General features: G+C 39.4%; 1 protein-coding gene across 1 annotated transcript in view; it reads right to left on the bottom strand.

Moving 5' to 3' along the window:
* Positions 1-26,422, bottom strand: part of Abca13 (ATP binding cassette subfamily A member 13) — a 355,049-nt gene that overhangs the window by 178,984 nt on the left and 149,643 nt on the right. Inside the window, exons 36-40 of the mRNA XM_090332320.1 lie at positions 23,793-23,930; positions 22,776-22,956; positions 19,554-19,772; positions 10,285-10,481; positions 887-1,044 (exon numbers count right to left, since the gene is read on the bottom strand). Coding sequence (XP_090188446.1) covers positions 887-1,044; positions 10,285-10,481; positions 19,554-19,772; positions 22,776-22,956; positions 23,793-23,930 — 893 coding nt within the window. The remainder of the gene's footprint in view (positions 1-886; positions 1,045-10,284; positions 10,482-19,553; positions 19,773-22,775; positions 22,957-23,792; positions 23,931-26,422) is intronic.

Here is a 26,422-nt window from a genome sequence, read left to right as displayed (position 1 = left end):
GGAAAGCCAGGAAAAGCTTTGAACGGCAGCCTTAAAGTATCTCAGCCTCCCAAATAGCAAAGATTTCTGCCATAAGCTATGAGCACTCAGCTTAAGGTCAGACTTTTTCTGAGGCTCACTAAAAGGCAGACATAATCTTCAGCAGATGGAAAGTGACTCCTCTCATAGTTTCCGAATCCTACATCAAAGCCACCTCTGCTTATCTCCACGAACATCAAGAAATAATGCAGATAAGTGTGACAGAGATTTGGTGTTTTAGATTGTTTCTTACTAAGGCCTCGCTGCTCTGCTTCTGCTTTATGGCAAGGTTCTCTCTTCTTAAATAGAATATCATTATCAAAAATAAAAGATTCTGGGTCCAGGAGTTTAGCCTAGTTCTTGCCTAACATGCACGAAGACCGGGATTTGATTCCTCGGTACCACATACATAGAAAAAAGCCAGAAATGGTGTTGTGGCTCATTTGGTAGAGCTCTAGCCTTAAGGAAGCCCAAAGACAGTGCCTAGGCCCTAAGTTCAAGGCTCAGGACTGGCAAATAAATAAATAAATAAATAAATAAATAAATAAATAAATAAATGTATGTATGTATGTATGTTTCTAAAATAGATGAACCATCATGATGATTTTCTTCCCTACTGTTCCTGGGACATATCAAGTATTTGTAACCCTTCCTCTACTTCCTTCTAATATTTTTAAAGGACTGTCATTCACAGAAGCTAGCTCCTTACCACTCAGTCCTGAGAGAGGGGACTCATTTTACCACCTGCGCCATTGTTCACCAAAAGCCCCCATTGAGCATTTAGTTTTAGGCAATTATCACAACTTGTTTGCTGTGTGACTGATAGAACAGAGACTTTCCCCAAAGAATGAAGAGTAGCATTTCTTACTTGTTTTGTGAGCGTCAGGCTGAGGCCCTGGCTGTAAGCCTCCTTCAGGCAGAGAGGAGGCCCACAGCACCTGAGTCTCCCTTGCTGGAGGATAGCTACACGGTCACTGAGCATCTCAGCTTCATCCAGGTGGTGGGTCGTGAAGATGATCGTACGATCTACGTTCAAGCAGAGAGCACATCAAAACCAGCATGGCAAAGGCTCTCAGGCAAACCACCCATTCCACTCATTCCCTTCCTTCATGGAAGATCTGAGTTATAGTTGAAAGAAAGTACCCACAGAGGTACTGTGGGAAGACTCAACCAAAGCCATTTTGAAAATGAGTCTCCTTTCTTCTTCTTCTAGAGTTTCCCTAAAAGTCAGGAGTATAGTGTGTTTGCAAATCTTCTATCCCTTCTCCCATGAGGGAATAATTGTCATGACCTAAGGATATGGCTATTAGACTAAAATGCAACACACAAAATCTCTGGATGCAGCAACTGTGATCTCAACAATTTAGATCACTGCATAGATGTGAAGCAATCTAAATATAACATAGAATGATAATATATTTATTACACATTATATGTTATATTGAATATATGCCATAAATAATATAGGTGAGGCATCATTCTCATCTCTTATCAGATGGCAATGCCTGTGTATTTACTTAAGAAAAAGACTATCTTCTACAGAAATGACTGTATTTTTAAGTCATCTGTGTCTGAATCATCCATGGTGTTTTATGTAGATCCTTTGAGATTATGTATGATGGAATTGTGTTTTCATGCATCAGATATAGTAAGATAGAGACGTGCATTCTTACCTTAGAAAAGCTCAGAGCAGCTTCTAACCATAGACTGTGGGTTCTTGCATATAGATGGAAAGCTAGGGATGGGACAATTGAAGCTACAGACCTCCCCAAAAGAAGAATTCCTGAATCCAGGAAATAAGTCTACTCTACAGAAACAAATGTTCACCTCCTAAGTGTCCTCTATGAATTCTAGCAACTTAATTACTTTTATTACCTTTCCTTGGGGAAAAGAACCCTTGGATTTGCCTTAGAACAAGAGGCCAGAGAAGCTAAAGATATGTGAGTAAAAGTTCATTTCCATCACATAAAAGGATGATATGACTTTCAGTTTCTATGGTTTACATGGAGCCCTCCATTCAAAATAATAAATGTATTCATTGATTATAATTGCAGGAGCAAATTTTGGAAGACAAAAGTTTGAGAGCATGTTTGTAACCACTCAAATTAGTATTTTTCAATAAAGAAGCACTAAAAGACAAGGAGTTTTAATTTCATTCTTAAAACCCTATCTAGAGATAAACCATAAAATACAGAGCCAATAGCAGCAGAGAGGAGGATATACCAGAACTGTTCTTGCTATAGATATGTCCCAAAGGCCACGAACAACTTCTTAGATGCTAAGAAAATGTGCTCAGTTACTAACCTGGGATAAGATGTAGATTAGGTTCTTTTGCTACTACTATCATGTAGTCCAGATGATATGTTCCCGGGAATTGAAGCAGTATAAAAATGAAAACCCACGGGGGAAGGAAGATGGCGCCGAGACAATAGGGACGCTACCTAGATTTCTCTGACAAAAAGAGAGAACCAGGGAGTCCCACGAGCCAACTATCTAAAGAAATCCACAACAACAAATTCAAAAAGCAACGGAGAAGGACTCAAACCGGAAAAGAAATCCAGATAAAGCTCACATCCAACTTTCTCAAAGAATTCGGAACGAGAGGACCCCTCCCCCACCTCTCGCCCAAAGCCAAGGAAAGCCGCGCCTGACCAAGCCTCTAACAGTGGCTTGAGCGGGCACCGGCTCCACGCAGGGAAAGCGGGGGCGGGCACCGGCTCTAACCCACGAAAAGTGGCGGCAGCGGAGGGCACCAGGCTGGGAGCCCAACGGCTGCAGAAACCAGCACAGAACTGGGCCAGCGAACGGCGGAAGCAGCGGAACCCAGACGCGGAACCAGAAAAGCAAGCGGCGGAACCCAGACGCAGAACACATACTACTAAAGGGATCTTTCCTCCAGGAAGACATAACGATCCTAAATATTTACACACCCAATCCCGGAGCTCCAAACTTCATCAAACAAACTTTACTTACACTGAAACCATACATAGATCGAAATACAGTGATTGTCGGTGACTTTAACACACCACTTTCACCTATGGACAGATCAACAAGGCAAAAACTCAACGGAGAAACCTTAGAACTGAACAACTATATAGACCAACTAGATCTAACAGACATCTGCAGAATATTCCACCCAGCAACAACACAATATACGTTTTTCTCAGCAGCACATGGAACATTTTCCAAAATAGATCACATCTTAGGCCATAAAACAAACCTGTACAGATTCAGAAACACAGAAATTATTCCATGCACACTCTCAGACCACAAAGGCATCAAACTGGAACTGAACACACATCTCCACCAACGAAAACCCTGTAACTCATGGAGACTGAACAACACATTGTTGAATCACCAATGGGTCATCGAAGAGATCAGAACAGAAATCCAACAGTTTATGAAATTTAACAGTAAGGAGCACACAAACTACCAACTCCTTTGGGACACAGCAAGGCAGTACTCAGAGGAAAATTTATAGCGCTGAGTGCCTACAACAACAAGTTGGAAAAATTGCAAACCAACAAGTTAATCTCTCACCTTAAGCTCCTGGAAAAAGAGCAACAAACCAACCCTAATCCCAGTAGAAGAAAGCAAATAATTAAAATCAAAGCAGAATTAAATGATTTGGAATCCAAAAAAACTATAGAAAGAATCAACAAAACAAGGAGTTGGTTCTTTGAAAGAATTAACAAAATTGACAAGCCCTTAGCAAATCTTACCAAAAAAAGAAGAGAGCATATCGAAATAAACAAAATCGCAGATGAAAATGGTAATATCACGACAGAAATTACCAAGATCCAGAATATCATGAGGGAATACTTCTCAAACCTTTATGCCAACAAATTTGAGAATCTAGATGAAATGGATGAATTCCTAGCCAATATTAACATACCCACACTGAACCAAGAAGAACTAAGCCAACTCAACAGGCCTATTTCAAGCTCTGAAATAGAAATGGCAATTAGAGAACTTCCACTTAAGAAAAGCCCAGGGCCAGATGGATTCACAGCTGAATTCTATAAGGTCTTCAAAGCAGAGCTCACACCAATACTCCTCAAGCTCTTCAACGAAATTGAAAATGAAGGTTCCTTACCAAACTCATTCTATGAAGCCAGTATAACCCTCATCCCCAAACCAGACAGAGATTCATCAAAGAAAGAGAACTACAGACCTATATCTTTGATGAACATCGATGCAAAACTTCTCAACAAAATACTGGCCAACCGTCTACAACAACTCATCAAAAAAATTATACACTATGATCAAACTGGATTCATCACAGGGAGGCAAAGCTGGTTCACATACGCAAATCAATTAATATAATTCAACACATCAACAGGAGCAAGGACAAAAATCACATGATTGTCTCAATAGATGCGGAAAAGGCATTTGACAAGATCCAACACCCCTTTATGTTAAAAGCTCTGGAGAAACTAGGAATCCATGGAACATTCCTCTATGTAATAAAGGCTGTGTATGAGAAACCTACTGCTAGTATTACACTTAATGGTGAAAATCTAAAGCCATTCCCTCTAAAATCAGGAACGAGACAAGGATGCCCACTCTCTCCACTACTCTTTAACATAGTACTAGAATTCCTAGCCAGTGCAATAAGGCAAGAAGCAAGCATAAAGGGGATCCAAGTAGGGAAAGAGGAAATAAAACTATCCCTCTTTTCAGATGACATGATTCTGTATTTAAAGAATCCTATAGACTCTACTCCCAAGCTCCTTGAGCTGATTCAAAGCTTTGGAAGAGTAGAAGGCTATAAAATCAACCCTCAAAAATCAACTGCCTTCCTTTATGCCAACAGTGAAAGGAATGAGGCAATAATCAGGAAAGAAACTACTTTCACAATAGCCTCAAAGAAAATAAAGTTCCTAGGAATTAGCTTAACTAAGAATGTAAAGGACCTTTTTGATGAAAACTTTAAAACCCTAAAAAAGGAAATTAAAGCAGAACTAAGGAAATGGAAAAACCTCCCATGCTCCTGGATTGGAAGAATCAACATTGTGAAAATGACAATCTTGCCAAGAGCTATCTACAAATTCAGTGCAATACCCATCAACATCCCAATGGCATTCTTTAAAGAAATAGAAGAGGCAATCCAAAATTTCATACGGAATAATAAAAGACCCTGTATTGCAAAAACACTTCTTAGCAGAAAGAACAGCGCGGGAGGAATTTCAATTCCAAACTTTAGACTCTATTACAGAGCTATAATTCTCAAAACAGCTTGGTACTGGCACAGGAACAGGCCTGAAGACCAATGGAATAGAACTGAGGACCCAGATATTAAACCACAGACCTATGGCCACCTAATCTTTGACAAGGGAGCCAAAAAAATAGAATGGAAGAAAGATAGCCTCTTCAACAAGTGGTGCTGGCAGAACTGGTTAAGCACCTGCAGAAAACTAAAGCTGGATCCTTCTTTGCAGTAGAATTAACTCCAAATGGATCAAAGACCTGGAGGTAAAAGCTGACACACTGAAAACTCTACAGGAAGGAATTGGAGATACGCTAGGCCTCCTTGGCACAGGTCGAAACTTTCTTAATAAAGACCAAGAATCACAACAAATCAGAGAAAGGCTAGATAAGTGGGACTGCATTAAACTGCAGAGCTTTTGTATGGCAAAGGACATAGCTAGTAAACTAATCAGGAAGCCTACAGAGTGGGAGAAGATCTTCACCAACCAAACAACGGACAAAGGCCTCATATCTAAAATATATCAACAACTCAAAAAATTGAATCACTCCAAAACTAACCTCCAAAGTAACAACCATCCCATTAAAAAATGGGCCAAAGACTTAAAGAGAGTCTTCTCTGAAGAAGAAAAAAAAATGGCCTATAGACACATGAAGAAATGCTCAACATCTCTGGTCATAAAAGAAATGCAAATCAAAACAACTCTAAGATTCCACCTCACTCCAGCTAGAATGGCCAAGATCAGGAAAACGAATGACAACAGATGCTGGAGGGGATGTGGCCAGGAGGGATCACTACTACACTGTTGGTGGGAGTGCAAACTCGTTCAATCACTATGGAAAGCAGTGTGGCAGTGCCTCAAAAGGCTAAACATAGAACTCCCCTATGACCCAGCAATTCCACTACTTGGCATTTACCCAACCACCCAGAAACAAGGACATACTAAACCCACTAGCACAACAATGTTCATTGCAGCACTATTCACCATAGCAAAGATATGGAACCAACCTAGATGTCCCTCAGTTGATGAGTGGATCAACAAGTTGTGGTATTTGTACACAATGGAATTCTATGCTGCTGTCAGAAAGAATGACATCACCCCATTTGTTAGGAAATGGAAAGACTTAGAAAAAATCATATTAAGTGAAGTAAGCCAGACTCAAAGGAACTTAGGCTCAATGGTTTCCCTCATTCGTCATAATCAGTAGAAACTTGGGCTCTCCTAGCAGAGATTTGCAATAGAGCAAAATCTTGATACATAAGGACATATAATGTGAAGCTAATTGAAAGGACCTCCAGGATAGTGAAACAAAAGCCATATAATGAATGATTGTTGTCCTTAATGTACTATGTTGTCTCTCATCTCCTTTGCTGTCCCTTGGTTATCTCATATTGGTATAGTATCTCATTTTGTTATCTGATATATTGAACTTATTTGTATTTGGATATTTGAAATTTGATAGGGAAGGGGGGAAAACCAAGACGGGTGGGGGGTGTGGGGGGGAGGGAAATGGGGACCAAGACATGTGAAATGGTATCTATGTATGTGAATTAATGCACCTTCTATCTGGCAAATATCATGTAGCCCTTTTACTAATTACAATTTAAAAAAATGAAAACCCACTTAAATCTCTATACAACTTTAATTTATCAGCCATACTTTAATGAAGTTAGAGAAACAGCTAAATGAATTTTTAAAAACCTCCAAAGATGGCTGGGTGTTTGGCCTAGTTGTACAGTGCTTGCCTAGAATGCACTAAGACCCGGGTTCGATTCTTCGGTACCACATACATAGAAAAAAGCCACAAGTGGTGCTGAGGCTCAAGTGGTAGTGTGCTAGCCTTGAGAAAGTCCAGTGCTTAGGACTGACAAAAAAAATCCTCCAAAGGATTCAGATTTAGGTCAGAGATGATTGATCCATATTTTCACAGTAAAGGTTAAAGAAACCTGAGACTCATCCTAAACTTTGAAGGACAATCATATAATAGCCATTTCCCCCCAAGACATTTCTGTTGTTTCTCTGATCTAGCTGGCATATTATACCATGGTTCCTCCAAAAATTTTATCTTTTGTATTCATCTTTTCATATCTATTTTAATGATGGCATACCTTATTATTGATCATGCAGCAACTTACTGGAGACCCTTATAGCATATATACTTCCTGAAAAATCCCCTGAGATAGAAATCCAGTCATCTCCAAAACAGAAACAAACAGAAACAAAGAAAGAAGGAAAGAAAGAAAGAAGGAGAGAAGGAAAGGAGAGAAAGAAAGAAAGAAAGAAAGAAAGAAAGAAAGAAAGAAAGAAAGAAAGAAGGGAGGGAGGGAGGGAGGGAGGGAGGGAGGGAGGGAAGGAAGGAAGGAAGGAAGGAAGGAAGGAAGGAAGGAAGAGGAGGGGAAGGAAAGGAAAGGAAGGAAGGAAAAAAGAAAGGAAGAGAAAACATAAAGAAAGAGAGAAGAGAAAGAAGCAAAAACAAGAGAGAGGGAAGGGGAGAAGAAGGGAAGAGAGGCAAAAGAAGCTCAGAAGACTCAAAGAATCTGACTATTTCTTTAGGGTCACCCAGGAAATACAGAGCAAGTCCACAATTTGGTACAGGAACTTAGCTATGATGTGCCAATTTGTACTCATGTCTTTTGGTTTCTTTGTTGACCTCCATGGGTGACAGGGAAGTATGAGCTGACCAAGAGCTCATGTGGGCATGGTGGTGTATGCCAATGATTTCAGCACCCAGGATGCTGAGACTAGGATCTTGAGTCCAAGGACAGGTTGGGCTACATAATGACATATAGTGAATTCAAGACCACATCTTGTGTACCCCTTCTCCCTTTTGATCTGGGGTCTACCATTCATGTCTTTCGAGATGGATTTCTTCTCCCTTCCCCCTCCCCCCCTCAATTCTGGGGCTTGAACTCTGGGCCTAGGCACTGTACCTGAGCTTTTGTACTCCAGGCTAACACTCCATCTCTTGGGCCACAGCTCCACCTTATGTAATTAACTGGAGACTAAAGTCTCACATACTTTTCTGCATTTGCTGGCTTCAAACCATAATCCTCAGATCTCAGCTTACAGAATAGCTAGAATTATAGGCATGAGTTACTGTTGCCCAGCATTAGATGGATTTTTTTTTTATTTTTTTGGTCTGTCTTGAGGCTTGAACTCTGGGCCTGGGCCCTGTTCCTGAGCTCTTCAGTTCAAGGATACCATCCTACCCCTGGGCCACAGCACCACTTCCACTTTTCTAGTTGTTGACTGGAGATAGGAGTCTTGCGGACTATAGTGGGCTGGCTTTGAACCCACAATCCTCAGATCTCAGCCTCCTGAATAGCTAGAATTACAGGCTTGAGCCACCACGCCCAGCTTAGATGGATTAAAAAAATAAATTAGAATCTTATTCTAGGCTATTTAATGAGACTTAAATGGAAACAAACAGAAGTAACTACCTCTTGCTGTTCATCATTAAGTAAAAAACCTATATAACATTCCTGGTGGATAAAGCATTGGTAGGGTAGTCGAAGAAATTCTTGCAACTTGGTGGCTGACCTATGAGATTTGTTTTTTGTTTTTTGTTTGTTTTTGTCTTAGAGCTTCCTCAAAAAGTTCTAGCAGAGATGGGTGCTGGTGGCTTACATCTGTACTCAAAGCTACTCAGAAAGCTGATATCTAAGGATCACAGTTCAAAGCCAGCCCAGACACAAAAGTTTATAAGACTCTTATCTCCAATTAACCACCAGAAACCTGGAAGTGGCTCTGTGACTCTAGTGATAAAGCACTAGCCTTGAGCGGAAGAGCTCAGGCCCAGATTTCAAGCCCCATGACTGACCAAAATAAAAAAAAAAGTGCTATCAGTTGCTCAGTTGCTTAGAGCCTGGAACTGTTTGCAGAAATAGATATATATTTTGATTTTTGAAGACACATTTTTCTTTCAGTACCTCCTATCTAATCCACTTGCACCTTATTGATTTTGAATTTCAATCAAGGTAGGGAGCCCTCCAAAGACCAAAAAAAGGTAAATTATTGCTAAACAACCAGGGGTAGTGAAGAAACACCTAATTTATTACACAGAATTTGAAGAAAGCTATCCTTTTGTCAGATTTGCACTATTTTCTGCCAGAACTAACCTTTACGCTGATTACTCAAGCATTCTGTCACCTAAACCTTTATGGGTCCATCAATGACTTAAAACAAGCAAGAGGATTCGAATTGCAACCATTAATTCACTCAGTTTATGGGTGTACTATCTACCTGCCTTCCTGTCTCTCACCAATCCTCTCTCTAAGGCCCCTACACAGGATACATGAAAGTATTAATCTACTTTAAATTAGATTTCTCTCAAAACATAATCAGTTCCTTTCAATGGGATTAAGGATCTTGCGTGGAAACTTCACACATTGTCATTTCTGCCTCCTCATCAACTTTTTCTCAAGGATTAATCAAAGCAAAATAAAGCTGACTAACCCAGGAGAGTTTGTTTTAGATGATCGCCAAATGCCTCTTCTTATAGTCTGTGTTTCCATAATGAAATACAATCAGGACAAAGACAATGTTAAGTGATATCATCTAATATCACGTTTGCTGATATTGTTCTTGCTTACAGCAAGTTAATGAGTCAAATACAATCTAGACCATTCTGAACACTGTAAATACATGATCTTCAAATATGCTTTATCTTCTGGCTATTGCGCTTTGAAAAAGGTAAGATATCTGCATTAGACTATGACTTGATACTTTACATATAACTCCCCAACAGTTTGTAGGTGTGTGTGCCAATATTTGGGCTTAAACTCAGAGACTGATTACTCTCGTATAGATTTTTTTGTTTGCTGTATAGTTCTACCACTAGAGCCACAACTCCACCTGTGACTTTTTGCTGGTTAACTGTAGGTAACAGTCTCATGTACTTTCCTCCCTGGGCTGTCTTCAAACCCAAGTCCTCAAATCTCAGACTCCTAAGTAATAAAGAATGACAAGCATGAGCCACCAGCACCCAGCAAGAGTCAAGCTTCTCCCATGCCACAACACAATGGGTAGGGAAAGTGGAATGAGTGCCAATTCCTACCTTCCTGGTACTTGAGCAGAATGTCCCAGATGCTGCGACGGGAGCAAGGGTCCACCCCACTAGTGGGCTCATCCAGAATCACGGTCTTCGATGTGCCCATGAAAGCAATGCCAATGGACAGCTTCCTCTTCATGCCTCCGGATAGGGCTCGGGTAGGTTTGTGCTGATGCTTAGTTAACTCCATTCTGTCAAGAGTTCTGAAACAGCAAGAGAGTCCTCACTCTTCCTTCTGAACACATGAAAGCTTTGCTCTGAGTTTCACTTCTTGCATAATAATTTACAGTGCAGGAGATTCTTATAAACTCCAGCTCTATCAAAGGGATTTGGGTGTTACATGTGCCTTGATGCAGCACTGTTGGCCTTCTCAATGCATGGCTGACAGCATGCAAACAGGTTTTGCAAGATGCACACTCATACTCTTACCAAGGAGAGACCTGAGGAGAGACCTGAATCCCTAGGGCATGATACTCTAAGATTAGTAGAATGACTGAGGCAGAAATGTAGTAGGAAGAAACAAAGCCCCTGTGTCCAGCAGACTGTTAACTCTTTAACCCATAGCATGAAATTTGTCGGTCACTCCACTTCCCAACAGCGTGATTATGAAGTCGTGATGATACCACACACAAAGTACAGACTGTAAACTGTCATTAATAGAAGAATAATCCTTTTACTCTCTCAGACATCTAGTAAGCATAGAGTTTGGTGTGAAGCTTGTTCCTCCTTCCCTGGATCCATTCTGTTTTCTTACATATAATTTACACTCTAGTGTCACATGACCTGTTAACAGCTACATGTATATTGACCCCCTACCTTGCCTGCCTTAAGTCTTATGTGTTGTTTAAGATCACATCTCCACAAACCCTTTTCCTGATCACTCAGCCCATATAGATTTCCTTCTCCTATTATAGGCTTGCTTGTCATTTTCAACAACAAACAGAGGGCAACTCTCAGTCAGGAACAGGCTAGACAGGAGCGAGGCAATCACAAGAATTCCTGGGAGTTGAGCTTCAAGAACATTTGTGTCCTAGAATATTGGTAGAATCCTACAGAAAGATTGGAGTGAATTGAAAGTATTCCTTGCCTAGGGAATAAGTACAATTTTATGTTTGTTTGTTTGTTTACAAATTATACCTGCACTTTCCATCCTGACTTCCAAAAGCGCTCAAGCCAGCTTCTTAGTGTCTAGTTTTCAGCCTACGCAATTTGTGGTCCAAGTATCAGAGTGGATTTCCCAGCTAGTTGAATCTCAGCAACCTAAACACATAGCAATAACCAACAGCCTTAGTTTTCAGGTGTGCCCATTGGAAACAACACCTGAGTCTCAAGGAGAGTAACCAATTATTGGTCACTTCCATCAGGTAGCTGCCTTAATATCAGGTAGCTATACCTACCAATGCTTTTCCACCTCCATCATCCCAATACAACAGATGGTATGAATCCGTGAAGCTTGTACATGATAATCAGAAATCAGCCAGGAAGGAAGACAAACAGATAAAAAAAAAAAAGAAATCTGCAAATAGTCAAATGTTCTCAAATTTATGTGCTGATCACATTTCTAAGTCAAACACAAACCATTCCTCTTGGTGTGTTTTTTCCACTGACACTGCTCAAAGTCTTTATCTTACATCTGTTTGCCTAGAACCACGTGTAGATGGATCCTAATGATTTTCACTAGTACGCATGGCATTTTATTCCAAAGAGACTTGATTAGTTCTCTAAGAAAAGTAGTATCACCAGGACCCTGTTCTCCTGAGATATTGCCTGGGGATCACAAAACTATGTGGGACAGAAAGTAGATGCTGGTATAAAGTCAGATCATTTCCTTTCTGTTGGTTTCTGGCCATAGTTTGTATGCTTGAACTGTAATTAAAGATTAGAAAAGTCAATTCACAAGCATTGGCCATTTTTTTTTGTCTGTCATGGTGCTTGAACTCTAGGCCTGGGCTCTGTCCCTGAGCTCTAGGCGATCTCTCTACCACTTGAGCTACAGCACCACTTCCCCCAAATGTTTTTGTTTAATTTTTCTGTAAAGTCCAGGGTTATTTAAGTGCAAGTATTTTTCTAATCATATATCTGTAATTTATCAAAAGTGAGAAAACTACTACTGTGAATTAGAATTTCCAAATTCCTTCTAAAAGAACCATGAAATCTCTCTAACTGAGAACACTGGTAGGTAGTACTGGACAGAGGCTTCCTCATAAGTACCAGTCATGTGCTAAGCAATGTTTAGAAACTTCTCTTCTGTCATCCATTCATTTATTTTAAAATGTTTACTTAACCTCTGAAACACACAACACTACAACCTGCTAAGGCCAGAGAAATAAATTAGTCTATGATTCTAAAACCACAGTGACAGAGAAGTTACACAAAAATGACAATAAAATATAAGAAAGGTAACAGTAAAGGAATGGTAAATGCAAATGGTTAAAGACCCGGGTGCTCTGAAAAATAGCATAAGAAGTCAGCCAGATGGATAGCGAGACTTTGTCAAAGGAAGATGTTGAGGAGTGAGTTCCAGGAAAAATAGAAAAGCATTTTCTAGGACTTTAAGGGAAAAATTGATATATATATATATATATATATATACACACAAAAAAAAAAGAATCTATTCTTGAAGTAAAACTAAGTACACAGTAACCTCAGATAAGACAGGAACGATGAATTTTACCCAGAACATACACTCATTGTAAGCCCTCTCATGTGACTGCTGCTGCTTCTTTTACAGGGTTTAAATGTGGGGCAGTGTTGGGCACCGACTGTGGGGTCAGTGACCTTGGACCCGCACAAGGAAGTGAGCTCTTATCATGATTTTGGGCTATGTCAATAGCTACTCATTTAACCTGTTTGGGACCTGATAGCTTCTCAGTCAACCTATTTGAGACTTGATACTGTTTGTACGAATGTAGCCCCTGGCAGTTCCCTAGTTTAAAGAAGTGTATTTAAGGTCAGAACTTGAAATAAACTGGGCTACAGTCTTGGGCTACAGGCTTCTTAAGCTGTGGCTCCTGATTTGGGCTGTAGCCCTCCCAAACCCCATCTGTTTGTCTCTCTTCTATTTTTTCCTAGTCCCTGCCCCCTATTTCAGAATCCCAATCTGCGAACCCTGGTTCGCTGCCGCCTGGCACCGGCAGGGTAGAAAATCAGCTATATCTTATAATCACTTCCAGTACATCTTTCTTCACCAGCTCTAAAACTCTAAGCGTTGAACCTCAGGCGATCAGGCCTAATATCCACCATCCTTGTTGCTGGCATCAACTAAACCCTGATTCTGCTATTGTGTACTGTCCCTCTCTCCAGTTTGATTTCTTATATGCAGTACTGGGGATTTTAATGGCCAGTGTAGTACATCATCCTACCCACTCATTAGGCTCCTTACTCACAGCCAAGGTCTGCCATACACTTGCTCATTTCCACAGATCACGGATCCTCTTAGGATCTCAATGCAATGCATCCTCTGCTGACCAGATCTATTTTCTCAGCAATCACTGAATTTCACTAAAGTCAAGTTTTCATGGTCCTTCATTTCCTTGACTTCTCTTTACTTATGTTTTAAGTCCATCTTCACTATTATAATTATTTTGATACATGTACTCTTAATTTTAGAAAACACTGAAACTGGAAAGATGCTCTCATTCACTTTGCTTTGCTTCTGTTGTCTTAGGTGATCCAGGCATGGTGCCAGGAAAGCAGACCCTTAGTTTCATTCCTAGGTCCCTTTCCTTTCCTGTACAAACTATTCCAGAGAACATTCTGTGCATTAGACCACTCTAATTCTTTTTTATTGTATTTTATTGTCAGGAGAATGTATAGAGGGGTTACAGTTACATTTGTGGGGTAATGGGTGCATTACTTCTAGAAACTTCATACACCTTCTCATGTTTTGTCCCCCTTTCCCTCCCCTCACCCCCTCCCAATCATCTCATTTTCCCCCTTCCCTTCCCTATTTCAAATGAACAGGTAAGTGTATATATAGTATACCAGGTAACAAAGTCAGCTAGAGTAATCACATGAGATTAACCATAAGTAGGAAAAAAAGGGAAAAGAAATAACTTCACATAGTATATTAAGAACACTGATCACAAAGATAAAGTTCTTGTTTCCATAACCTACAGATCATTTCATTTAGTCTCATCCTATATGACCATATATACATAAGTTTTGAGCTATTGTGGTCCTCTGATAGGAGAGTCTAAGATGTGTGGTAATTATTACAAATGAGGGAAACCATGGAGCCTATGCTCCTTTGGATCTCTCTTAATTCACTTAATATGATTTTTTCCAAATCTTTCCATTTCTTTCCAAATGGTGTGATGTCTTGGCAGAGGTCATAGCTAGCCAGTTAAATAGAAAGCCCACAGACTGGGAGAAGATCTTCACTAGCCACACAACAGACAAGGGCCTCATATCTAAAATATATCAACAGCTCAAAAAAATTGAATCTCTTCAAAACAAATCTTCAAAGAAACAACCATTCCATTAAAAGATGGGCTACAGACTTAAAGATTTCTCTGAAGAGGAAATAAGAATGCCCTATAGACACATAAAGAAATGCACCACATCTCTGGCCATACAAGAAATGCAAGTCAAAACAACTTTGAGATTCCACTCACTCCAGTTAAAATGGCCATGATCAAGAAATCTAATAACAACAGATGCTGGCGGGGATGTGGCCAGGAGGGATCACTACTACATTGTTCCTGGGAGTGTAAACTCATTCAACCACTATGGAAAGCTGTATGGTGGTTCCTCAAAAGACTAAACATAGAGCTCCCCTATGACCAAGCAATCTCATTCCTTGGCATTTACCCAAATGTCCAAAAGTGAGGGCATACTAAAGCCACTAGCACAAGGATGTTCACTACAGCATTATTTATCATAGCAAAGATGTGGAACCAATCCAGATGCCCCTTAGTAGATGAATGGATCAGGAAGATGTGGTACTTATATACAATGGAATTCTATGCTGCCATCAGTAAGAATGATGCTCTAATTCTTATCTTTGCACCATGGTTCTCTTGATCACCTTGCCAATGATAGTATCATCATATTTCTTTGTGTCAATGACAGTATCATCCTATTTCTTTGCTTCTGTTCTGCAGGAAAACTCCTTGGGAAAATAGGCAATGACCAACTCTACTCCTTCTCTTCTTTACTGATTATAGTAAGACATCCATCCCCATCACAAACTGTAATTGCTCTTCGACAGGTTATTAAATATATAGGTCAATTCACATGCTTCATTTCATTTGATCTCAATAGCACTGAAGTGTTGACCACTCTACCCTCTTAGTAGACCACTTCTTTCTTCTTTCTCAGTGGTCTCTTTATATTCTCTCTTTGGCTGGTTCCTCCTCATCTCTCCATCTTCATCATATTGGTGCATCCAGGTTTAATCCAGCCATCCATCCTCCCCTCCCCACTCTGCATAAAATAATCTTGCTACTACCATGACAATTTGCACCCAATCTAATTGAAGTTCCATAATGTACCTCAGAATGCTCAATGGCAACATTAAGCACATAATACATCTCATACACTGTAAGACTGAGGACATTCACTCCTGACTTTTCTTGTTTTCTGTAAGTGAAATTAAAGGAAAAGCAGTTACAATCTGTCTCTTAACTATGGATTCCAGGAGCCACTGCCTCCCTCGAACTCAAATTTTAATGAAAGCCAGACATTAAGTAAAACAAGCAACCCTATAGGATACTAATAAGAAGCAGGTTGACTCCAAATCAGATGTTTGCAGTTTTCCCTTTCCCTAATTGAGAACTACTATCCTAAAACATGATCCTATTCTGATTTCTTTTGTGCAAATTGGTTTGGTTGCTAGGTAACACACTATGAACTGGTAACCATTAAGGTTGTCTGACACCTAAATAAGAAGTTGGAGTCAATGTAGCATTGTTAGGTTCTTGATTTAAACCCCAGTCATGGTTACCGAGAATTTACTATAATACCATTTTTTAAATTAAACACAGATGACCTGTGACTTGTTCATGGAAGAAATTAGATGGTACATAGCTAATCTGCTATCCAGTAATCTGAAGATGGCTACAGTACCTAGCCATTATATATTAAGTACCAACTCAAACTTAAGATACATGTAAGTAGTAGAAAGTAAAACATTTTCTCTATACATTTGAGATTCTAATGCATTTATATTATTATTACATCATCAGTCACTTTATCAGGATATCATAAAATACAAATTGTAGTAGAGGAGGCCTTTATAATATGCCAGAAGGTAAACTTTTATGGTATAAACACTGCTGTACAACACAGCCCCTGTCCTTTAAGGATTTTTTGTCCTCTGAGTCCAGATTTAATTTTCATTTGACCCTTACAACTGTGAAGATCTGTCCAGGGAGACATTTGATTTGTACATGTACACTTGTCATAGCTTGTGTCTAAACCCAGCCACCTATTTCAAGTTGAGATCAAATAAACAAATACTGACTGATCTCTTCCAAACACAGAAAGGTGACACTGTGATGCAGCAGAGCATTTCTAGAGAAGCTGTTTGTCATTTGCCAGCACTGTGCTCCACTAAGGGACTGTCAGAGTGACCCATGTGTGTTTTGTACCTGGTGTGCAGCTTTCACTTCCTGTCCCTGAGGAATAGGTGTCTCTGCCAGATTTAGGCAGTGTAGTCTTTTGTTGTTGTTGTTGTTGTTGTTCAATTAATTTCTAACAAAAGAACTCCCATATCACTGCCAATTCTGCCCCTCTGAGCTTTCACATGGGTAAGCAGATTTCTCAGTAAGGTGACCCTATTCAGATGAGAGTCCTACAGAGACCAGCTCTCCTAAGGCTGTTTCAATATGACAATTCTTTCATCCCCCTGCAATCTCCTGTGGTGTGCAGGGGTTTGCACACCGTGATCGCAAGAATGCCTTTTTTAAGCTTCTGTTACAGGCATTTAGAAAACTCACAGAGCAATTGGTAATAAAATGCTTTCACTTCTCCAAATTAATGGAAGCCCCTGATAGATGCCCACTCTACATTCAACGATATTGATGGCAACAGCACTGAGAGTGTGCTAGAAAACTCAACTTCCCTGAAGCCTGTATCATCCATCCCTGCCCAACAGCACTCATCCTGAAGAAAAAGGGGTCACATGAATTAGATATTGGAGAGTCCTAAGTCAAATCCTCACCTTCCTGTATGGGTTACAATGGCCCCAGCTCCCTGAGCCTTAGCTGTCTCATGTGCAATCTGAAGACTGTATTTCTGTCTTTTAGGTGAAACTCACCACCAACATGATCACCCCTTCAATATCTTCTTTCACAGGTTCCCACTGGCCTGCTTCCTCCTATTTCTTCTCTTCACTGGTGTAAAGCTAATTTCCTAAGTAAGCCAGACCCCAAGGAACACAGGCTCAGTGGTTTCCCTCATTTGTAATAATTAGGACATATCTAGGACTCTGCCAGCAAAGGATTACAATAGCGCAAAACCTAGACACATGAGGTCATTTGGGATGAGACTAAATAAAAGGATCTTCAGGATATGGAAATAAGAGCCACACAATGTGTGATTGTTGTTCTTAATGTACTATGTTGTTTCACTTTTTTTTTTTGCTCTTTGGTTAATCTCATATTGTTACTGTATCTGACTTTGTTACCTGGTATATTGTATATAGGCTTATTTGTTTCTTTGAAATAGAAAAGGGAAAGGGGGAAAACAAGATGATTGGGACGGGGTGGGGGGAGAAAAATGGAGACAAAAGCATGAGAAGGGGTATCAGTGTGTGAGAAGTAATGCACCTAATATCTAGTGAATGTAACTGTAACCCCTCTATACATTACAATTAAAAATCAATTAACTAATTGAATTTTTTATAAAAGCTAATTTTCTGTATCAGCCCTAATCCATTGATCCTCAATAGGCTGCACAATCTTTCCATGGTCAATGCAAATTGTTCTCCAAAGAATGATGTGACCTATGACACATGAACTTTTACTCTTGTCCCAGACTTATGATGAGGGCTCCTTTCACCTGTACTGGTGGTAATGGATCAGCCAACCACGAAGTCCATGACCTCTATGTGTCCAGTCACATTATGGCTCTGCCACTTGCTGGGAAATGAGATTTATCTTAGGGATCATAGGGCCAGGAGCATGGCCTAGTGGTAGAGTGCCTGACTAGCATGCACAAAGGCCTTGATTCCATTCCTTGATAACACATACTCAGAAAAAGCCAGAAGTGGTGCTGAGGCTCAAGTGGTAGAGCACTAGCCTTGAGAAAGCCTAAGGATAGTGCCCAGGCCCCAAGTTTAAATCCTAGGACTGGCAAAAATAAAAAAAAATTATCTTACAGAGCACATGCCAAACATAGCCCCTCATTCATTATGATAACCTTCTAAACCCTCAGCATGATTAAAAAGCACCTTTACAATCAGCTATGCTGCCTGACCTTTTATTTTATTTTTTCTTCTTTGGTTATTATGTGTAAGTAGTTGTACAAAGGGGTAACCATTCAACATTCCAGTGTCTAAGTACAATGCATCATAGTAGATATAACCCCTTTCATCATTCTCCCCCTTGCCTCTCAACCCTTCCCCTTCCCTTCAGTTTTCCTAATTTCATAGGGTAGGCATTGAATATTAGGACAGCATTCTCCCCTACTCATCTCTTCATTTGCCTACTCTCCTTCTTTACTTCCCCCCACACACATCTCAAGTACCAGCTTCTGGGTATTCATTTTGTTGGGCTGTGAGTTAATTATACCATTTTACATCTCCCCTGCATACACCATACTTCAGATGATAAGTTTGTGTGCATACAATCCTGTACATTTGCAGACTAGATTTAACTTCCATGTGTGAGAGAAAACACATATCCTTTGTCTTTCTGGGCCTGATTTACTTTACTTAACTCTCCCAACTATCTTTTTATTTCATGACAACAGTGGACTCTTTTTCCTCTTCACACATAAAAAGTTCTACCGGCACCCAATCCACGCTCTCTACATTGGCTCCAACACAAACAAATTTAAATCTTATATCTTTCTAGGAATGTCTTCTCTGAATTCCCCAAAGGGGCTTGCTATTTCACAATTTTAAGGTTAAGAGCCATTTGCTTTTATTTTCCTCTCATGAATATAGAAATAGATAATGTGTTTATGTATGTGTGCTCCCGTGCATGTGTGTGTATGTGTGTATGTGTGTGCCCATCCTGAGTGCCCAGCTAAATAGTAGATAGCTTTATAGTCTTCATTTATACCTCCAGGCAAGAGCAGAAAGAACAAGGAGATAACACTTTACTAACTTATTGACTTGCTGCTGCCGTTCATTTGTGGTCCACATTGGTGCCTTTATGGAAGCAAAAAGCATCAGATGTTCTCGAACAGTGAGGTTGTCCAGAAGAACGTCCCGCTGTAGGCACACCCCTAGCTCCATTCTGATTCTGGACAGGTCTGTCTGCAGGTTCTTGCCATTGATCATGATGGTTCCGGAAGTGGGAGGGTAGAGGCCTGTCAGCATAGATCTGCCAGAGAAAACAGATCAGCATAGATGGCCTTTATCCGTGACTCTGCTAGTAACTCGGGGTGGCACACCTGTCATACAGAAATTACACATCTTTTGCTGCTCAGTTTTTGGAAGGATAAATTACAAACTTATAGAGACGTTGGCTGGTTCGTCTTGGAAATATGGATTTAGAATAGTGCCTAAGGCTGAGGAAAAACACTGTGATCATAAATCCCTAAAGTTGTGTCAGACTTTCATGTAACAGCTCCGGTATAAATTTACAGTGGACTAATCAATTCAAAGTGTTGACATGTCACAGAAGTTTCCCTAACTCAATGCAAGAAAATAGGAATGTCACAGGCTTACACACCTGTGATCCTAGCAGCTCAAGAGGCTGGGTTCCGAGGATTGCAATTTAAAACCAGCCCAGGCAGGAAAGACCATGAGACTCTTCTCTCCAATTAAGCCATAGAATATATGAGAGCCAAGTTATGGCTTTAGTTGGTAGAGTGCCATCCTGGAACAAAAAAGCTAATACAGAATAGTACACAGGCCCAGTGCTCACATAAAATTAAAAAAAAAAAAAACAAATGCCAATCTACCCTCTTGACCTATGTCATATATATATATATTTATATATACACAATATATACAATGTATATTATATATGTATATTTTATACATATATTGCCAGTCTTGGGGCTAAACTCAGGGCTTGGCAACTGTCCTCGAGCTTCCCAAGGCTAGTGCTCTATCACTTGAGCCATACTATCACTTCTGGCTTTTTCTGTGTATGTGGTACCAAGGACTCAAACCCAGGTTTCATGTATGCTAGGCAAACACTCTACCATTAGGCCACAAACTTGGCCCATGTCCTGTGTTTGCTATGCATCCTCAGGACATCTGTTCCTGCCAAAACTGTAAGTCAAGCAGCCAATCACCAGAAACTCAGTCATTTGACTTCACAAAAAGAACCCTGAGAATGGTCTAGTTCTAGTTCCTTGTTTTAATGAACTTATTATGTAGATTTTAAACATATTTCTTATTTCAAAACAGATAAACATACACCTACCTTAGGGTCTAGATATTCAACTCCTAAGTATTTATACAAGAAAGATTAAAACTTATGCCAAGACAAAGGCGTGTCCAATTCACAATATGCCAATTCAGAGGTAGAAACATGAATGTTTATAGTAGTTTTATTCACAGTCACTGGACACTGGAAATGCCTCAATTAACATCAGGGGATGTAGATTTTAAACATATTTCATATTTCAAAACAGGTAAATATGCACCTACCATAGGGCCTAGATATTCCACTCTTAAGTAATCATTGCCTTTGAGAACTTATCATAACTAATGTAATGCAAATGCTGTATAAGTAGTGTTAAGGAAATACTGTACATGTTCAATGCGGATGCGATGATTTTTCAAATATTTTGAACTTATATTGAATAAGTCTGAATGTGGAGCCTGTGGTGCATACTAAGTAAGGGTTTCAGTGATTATTGTTTTCAATAGTAAAGATCCAACCCATTAATTGGCTTTTAGTTTCTAAACAATGCCAGTAAAACAACACAGAAGATGACTCAAAAGGTACTTGAAACTAAAAGCAAAGCATAGTCAGTGAAACCTGCAAAAGCGAGAAACTCCAAATTCAGTACTTACTATTCTGCTAAATAAGTACTCTGCATTTTCCTGGTAAGTAATGTGTGTTAGTAAAAGCAGAATGTAGAATGCCAATTGAGTTATTATATGCCCATTTAGAAGTTGAAAACACTAATGGAATGCTCAGGGAGGTTTTCAGTTCTATTTCAGAATACAGGAAAGAAGAAAAACATTTCCTATGTTTTCTTTTCAATATAAAATTGCTGTAGTTTCTTATTCTTCTACCTTTCTTGGTAAGATTGAGACAATGATTTTTTATTGCTTACAATAATTATATATTAATCTTAGATATTTTCTGATGACACAAGCAAGAATTAAAAATGACTTGTTCAAAAGTGATGTTTTATAATTATGGTAAACTGGTCATAAACAGCACAACTTCTATAATCATCTTTAGGCCATGAAAATTTCAACTAATTATTTCTCTAGACTAACATGTTTGGAGTCTTTAATCAAATCTGGACCTACTGAGTCCTAAACCAACCACAGAGACTTAATAATCAAACAAGCATTCAGAAATTCAACTTTCATGTTCCTATGGATATAAAAGTAAAATTAAACTTCATAAGACAAAAATTAAAAGTATCAAAGAAAAACGTTCAAAGGAAAAAAAACCTTTCATGTGGATTATTTGGAAAATAAAACAAAACATCAATGTATGCCTCCACTTGAAATCTATTTAGACCTAAAAATATGTCTCTGTGGTTGAGGAAAAGGATAATTCTAAGGAGAGAATTCTGTTTTTCTCCTATGTCAATAAAATCAGTACTGAGACTCATAGAAACAAAAACCAGAATATGAAATGCAGAAGGAGAAAAGAGAGAAAGGCAAGAAAAAAATAATGCAAGTATGAGAAGAAAAACATAAAACGGGAGAGAGGGGTTGGAAGTGGTGGGAGTGGAGGGGAGGGACAGGGAGGAAAAGAGAAAAGGGAGAGGAGGAGCAGGAAGAGGAGGAGAAGGGGGGAGAAATGGAGGGTGAAAGGAAGGGGAAGGTAGAGAAAGGGTGAGAGGGAAGGGGAAGGAAGGGTGGGAAAAGTGGGGAGGCAGAGAGGGGAAGAAGAATGGGAGGGAAGTATATACAGAGGAGGAGAGAAGAGAAGGGGAGGAAAGAAAGGGTAGGAGGGGAAATGAAGAGAGGAGGGGAGGTAAAGGAAAGAAGAGAAGAGTGAAGTGAGTGGGAAGGGGAGAGAAAGAAAATGGGAGGAGTGAAGAAGGGGCAGGAGAATGAAGGGAGAGACATGATGGAAAGAGGGAAAGGAAGACAAAGAAATGACAGAAGAAATGAGATCGCCACATGACACTTAAACTTATATTACTAAGCATCAAGGGAAGTAGAGGGAATTGAGTCTCACATGATGGTAGTTTTCCCAGCACCGTTGGTCCCCAGGAGTGCAGTGATCTGGCCTTTGTGGAAGGTGAGAGTGAGGTCTTGAACAGCCAACCTGTGGCCTTCATATTCCTTGCTCACAGAAACCAGGGTAACTCCGGGGAGGCCTCCTTCAAGTCCTCCTGTCTTGTTTTGATGTATTGACCCTGTACAGAAAGTGGAAATTATTTGTGAAATGACATTGAAATCAACTCATTTTCCCCATAAATAGCTCATCTTCCCCTTCTAGCTCTGTAGAATATGCCAAACAATTCACAAATCTTGCCTTACCAAAAGCAAGAAGTAAAATATATAATAGCAAAACTCAAGTGAGATCTCATGATAACAAAGCTGAAAGTCTTTTCATATCCTAACATGTCATTTTAAGCGGAAGTGACATTGTCTCTCACAAAAGCAGCACTTAAACTAGTATGTACAAAAACACCTTCAGAGGTTCAGAGTTCACCTTGTAGCTAACTACAAGGTGAACTTTCTTGGCACTTACAAATTTTTGAATTGGCATTACAATTTACTAAACTACAATATATGCAGAAATGTAAAAAATACTTAGAAGGGTTTACTGTCACTGTGATCTGGTATATGTACATATATTTATTTGTTTATTTGAAATAGGATAGGGAAGGGGGAAAACAAGATGAGGGGAGGGGGTGGGAGGAGGGAAATGGGGACAAAACACGAGAAGGGCTATCAATGTTTGTGAAGTAATGTACCTTCTATCTGGCAAATGTAATGTAACCCTTCTATTAATTGCAATAAAAAAGCAAAAAACCATTGTCACTGTGACCATTCTGGAGTTCCTGCTAAACATTACCAAGAAGTAATGTCTCACAGCTTGACAGCATTTCATTTTTAGGCCCACGATACCTGGGAAGTGCTTCTTTAGGAATTGGAACAGAGCTGTGTAAGTTTCCCAGAAATGAAAATCAAAACTCATTATTGAACAGAAAAAAAAATATATCTAATTATGCTACTTCCTACAAACCTTTATTTCCAAAGTTTTCATTAAAGAAGAACAAACTAGAACTTAGAGGATGCTGCTGTTTCTCCAAAAAGCCACACACATCCTTCCAATAGGATGCAGTAAACGGGAAATACCAGGGTTTCCGTAAACCAAAAGTTCCTAATGAATGAGATACAAAAAAAGACAATGAAAATTAATTATTGTTACTTTTTATGTGAATAAAAATGATGTAGAAGATAGTATGAAAGGCAATTTTATTTATTTTTTTGCTTGAACTCAGGGCCTGGGTACTGTCCCTCAGGTCCTTAGTTCAAGGCTAGTAATCTACCACTTTGAGCCACAGCACCACTTCTGGTTTTCTGGTAGTTAACTGGAGATAAGTGTCTCATGGACTTTCCTACCCATGCTGGCTTTCAACCACAATCCTCACATCTTAGCTTCCTGAGTAGCTAGGATTACAGATGTGAGCCACCAGCACCCAACTGAAAGGTAAATTAGTGTTAATACTTTCACTATGCATGCTGTACACAAACCAGTGTTGTCCTAGGAACTCTCAGTCTCCCCAATTGTCTTGAGCCAGGGCCATCTGCTAGGACCCCTCACATCCATTTCTCCCCCAAATATCTCCGCAAATGCTCCCTAAGACTATGTGAACATTTGCAGGATATTTCCCAGAGTAAAAGCTTGTGGCTGCTTCTTATCTCCACTCTCCGCCTATCTTTGATGTTTGCAGGGAATTCAAGATAAGAGAAAGAATTTGAAATACATGAATGAGCAAATCAATTAAAACTTCTACAAAGAAGAATAATTCATACTGCCAACGTTTCCACATGAAACACATTACTATTCCTCCAATGTATTCTTTAAATTCATTTCAGTCCATTTAGCAATCCCTTTAGCCATTATTATGAGTCAAAAAGAAAGGAGATTTAATTATTGTATTTCCCATTTTTCTATGTATGTGGAACGGAGGAATTGAACTCAGGTCTTCATGCATTCTAGGCAAGCACTCAACCACTAGGCTAAACTCCCAGCCCCTGTCCAAACTTCTTAAATTTTCTTAATCCAGTTGTTTAATTGAAGTTTGGCGTTACCAAATGAAGGCATGTAAAGATTTCCACCTCCTGTCTGCAGTTTTGTTTCTGCATATAAATCTAATTTTGCTTATGTACATAATCTAGAAGCACAAAAACCCCAAGTATAACTGGGTACAGTAATCTGAATAAGGCCCCTCGATATTATCCAGAGTTTTACTTTTCCGAAGGAGCTGCCTGCTGGATTATGGAGGCCATGAAATTAATTAGCAATGCCCTCCCCACAAAAACTTGATGGTGATAAAAGAAGATGTCAATGAAATCAGGCAAATAAAGTAGAAATACATTTAATTGGAAACATATAAAGATGAGTTTTTAAAACACCAACTCTTAGAAACAGATATTTCCTCATGAGTTCTGGAATAGAGCAGGGAGAAATGCCATTAACACTAAACCCAGGAAGCTGAGTAGTTTTCAGATTTTCCATCATTATTAGATTGAGGAAATGCTAGGATGATCTTTGCTGTCTAGCAAAAAAAAAAGGAGAAAATAGAGAAAGTGCATGTGGTTGTATACATATGTGTGTGTTTGTGTGCGTGTGTGTATGTGTGTGTGTGTGTTTACTCTTCAAGCAACTCTTCAAGTTAATGCAATAAATATAATTAGGGTAATTAATTTTAGAGTTCAAGTGCATCCTTTTGGGTTGTGTATCATCATTATTTGTTTTATAATTAGTTGTTTTGCTAGATAGGTCTTTTTGAAGACCTTCCGACCCACAAGACATTGTCAAATATTGATTCTCAACTTGATGCTCTCCATGGTATTGATTTATCTGTTTCCTAATCATTTATTTATTTATTTGAAGTTTCCTACACTAGACACCAACCTCAAGACTAAGTCCTTCTGTTATTTTCCTTCAGATTTGGTTTTAGTTGGTTGTTGTGCCAGTATTGGGGCTAAATAGACTCTGGGCACTGTTCCTTAGCTTTTTCTATTTCTGGCTTTTTGCTGATTGATAAGAGATAAAATTCTCACAGACCTTCCTGACTGGCTGGCTTTGAACTACAACCTTCAGATTTCAGCCTCCTGAATAGCTAGGAGTACAGGTAGTACATGACATCAAAGCTTGGCTCAATCTTTCTTCTCAATGGTAGAAAATATACAGATAGCCATCATCTCTTCACTGTTTGGACAATATGAGTATATTTACTTTGCTGTATCATGAGTATCAACATCATCTGCTCATCATCAATGCACCTGCTCAAGCAGAAGCTCTGCTCCTACTGGACTAGAACCACAACTCACAACTCCCAGAAACACACACACACCCAAATACACACACACAAACACACACACGCATGCACGCACACACACATTCTATCGCTATAGATACCTCTTTCAAGAGCCTCAAATAAGTGAAATTGTGTGTGTCTTTTGTGACTGGATTATTTCATTTAGGACAAGGCCCTTGAGGTTCATCTATGTTGTGTCAGGTGCCCAAAAGTTCCTTCTTTTTAAAGCTCAATCTTAATCTATTGTATACCATTTTCATTTATGGACTAGTAGATACTTGGATTGCTTCTACTCTTTGGCTCTTGTGAATGAGAATAATGCTTC

The sequence above is a fragment of the Megascapheus bottae genome, chromosome 5 (genome assembly GCF_031878675.1).
Source record: "Megascapheus bottae isolate mThoBot1 chromosome 5, mThoBot2.hap1, whole genome shotgun sequence".
NCBI classification, from domain to species: Eukaryota; Metazoa; Chordata; class Mammalia; order Rodentia; family Geomyidae; genus Megascapheus; species Megascapheus bottae.
Note: the sequence above shows the minus strand (reverse complement) of the source record. Positions and strands in the feature narration are given on the sequence as shown.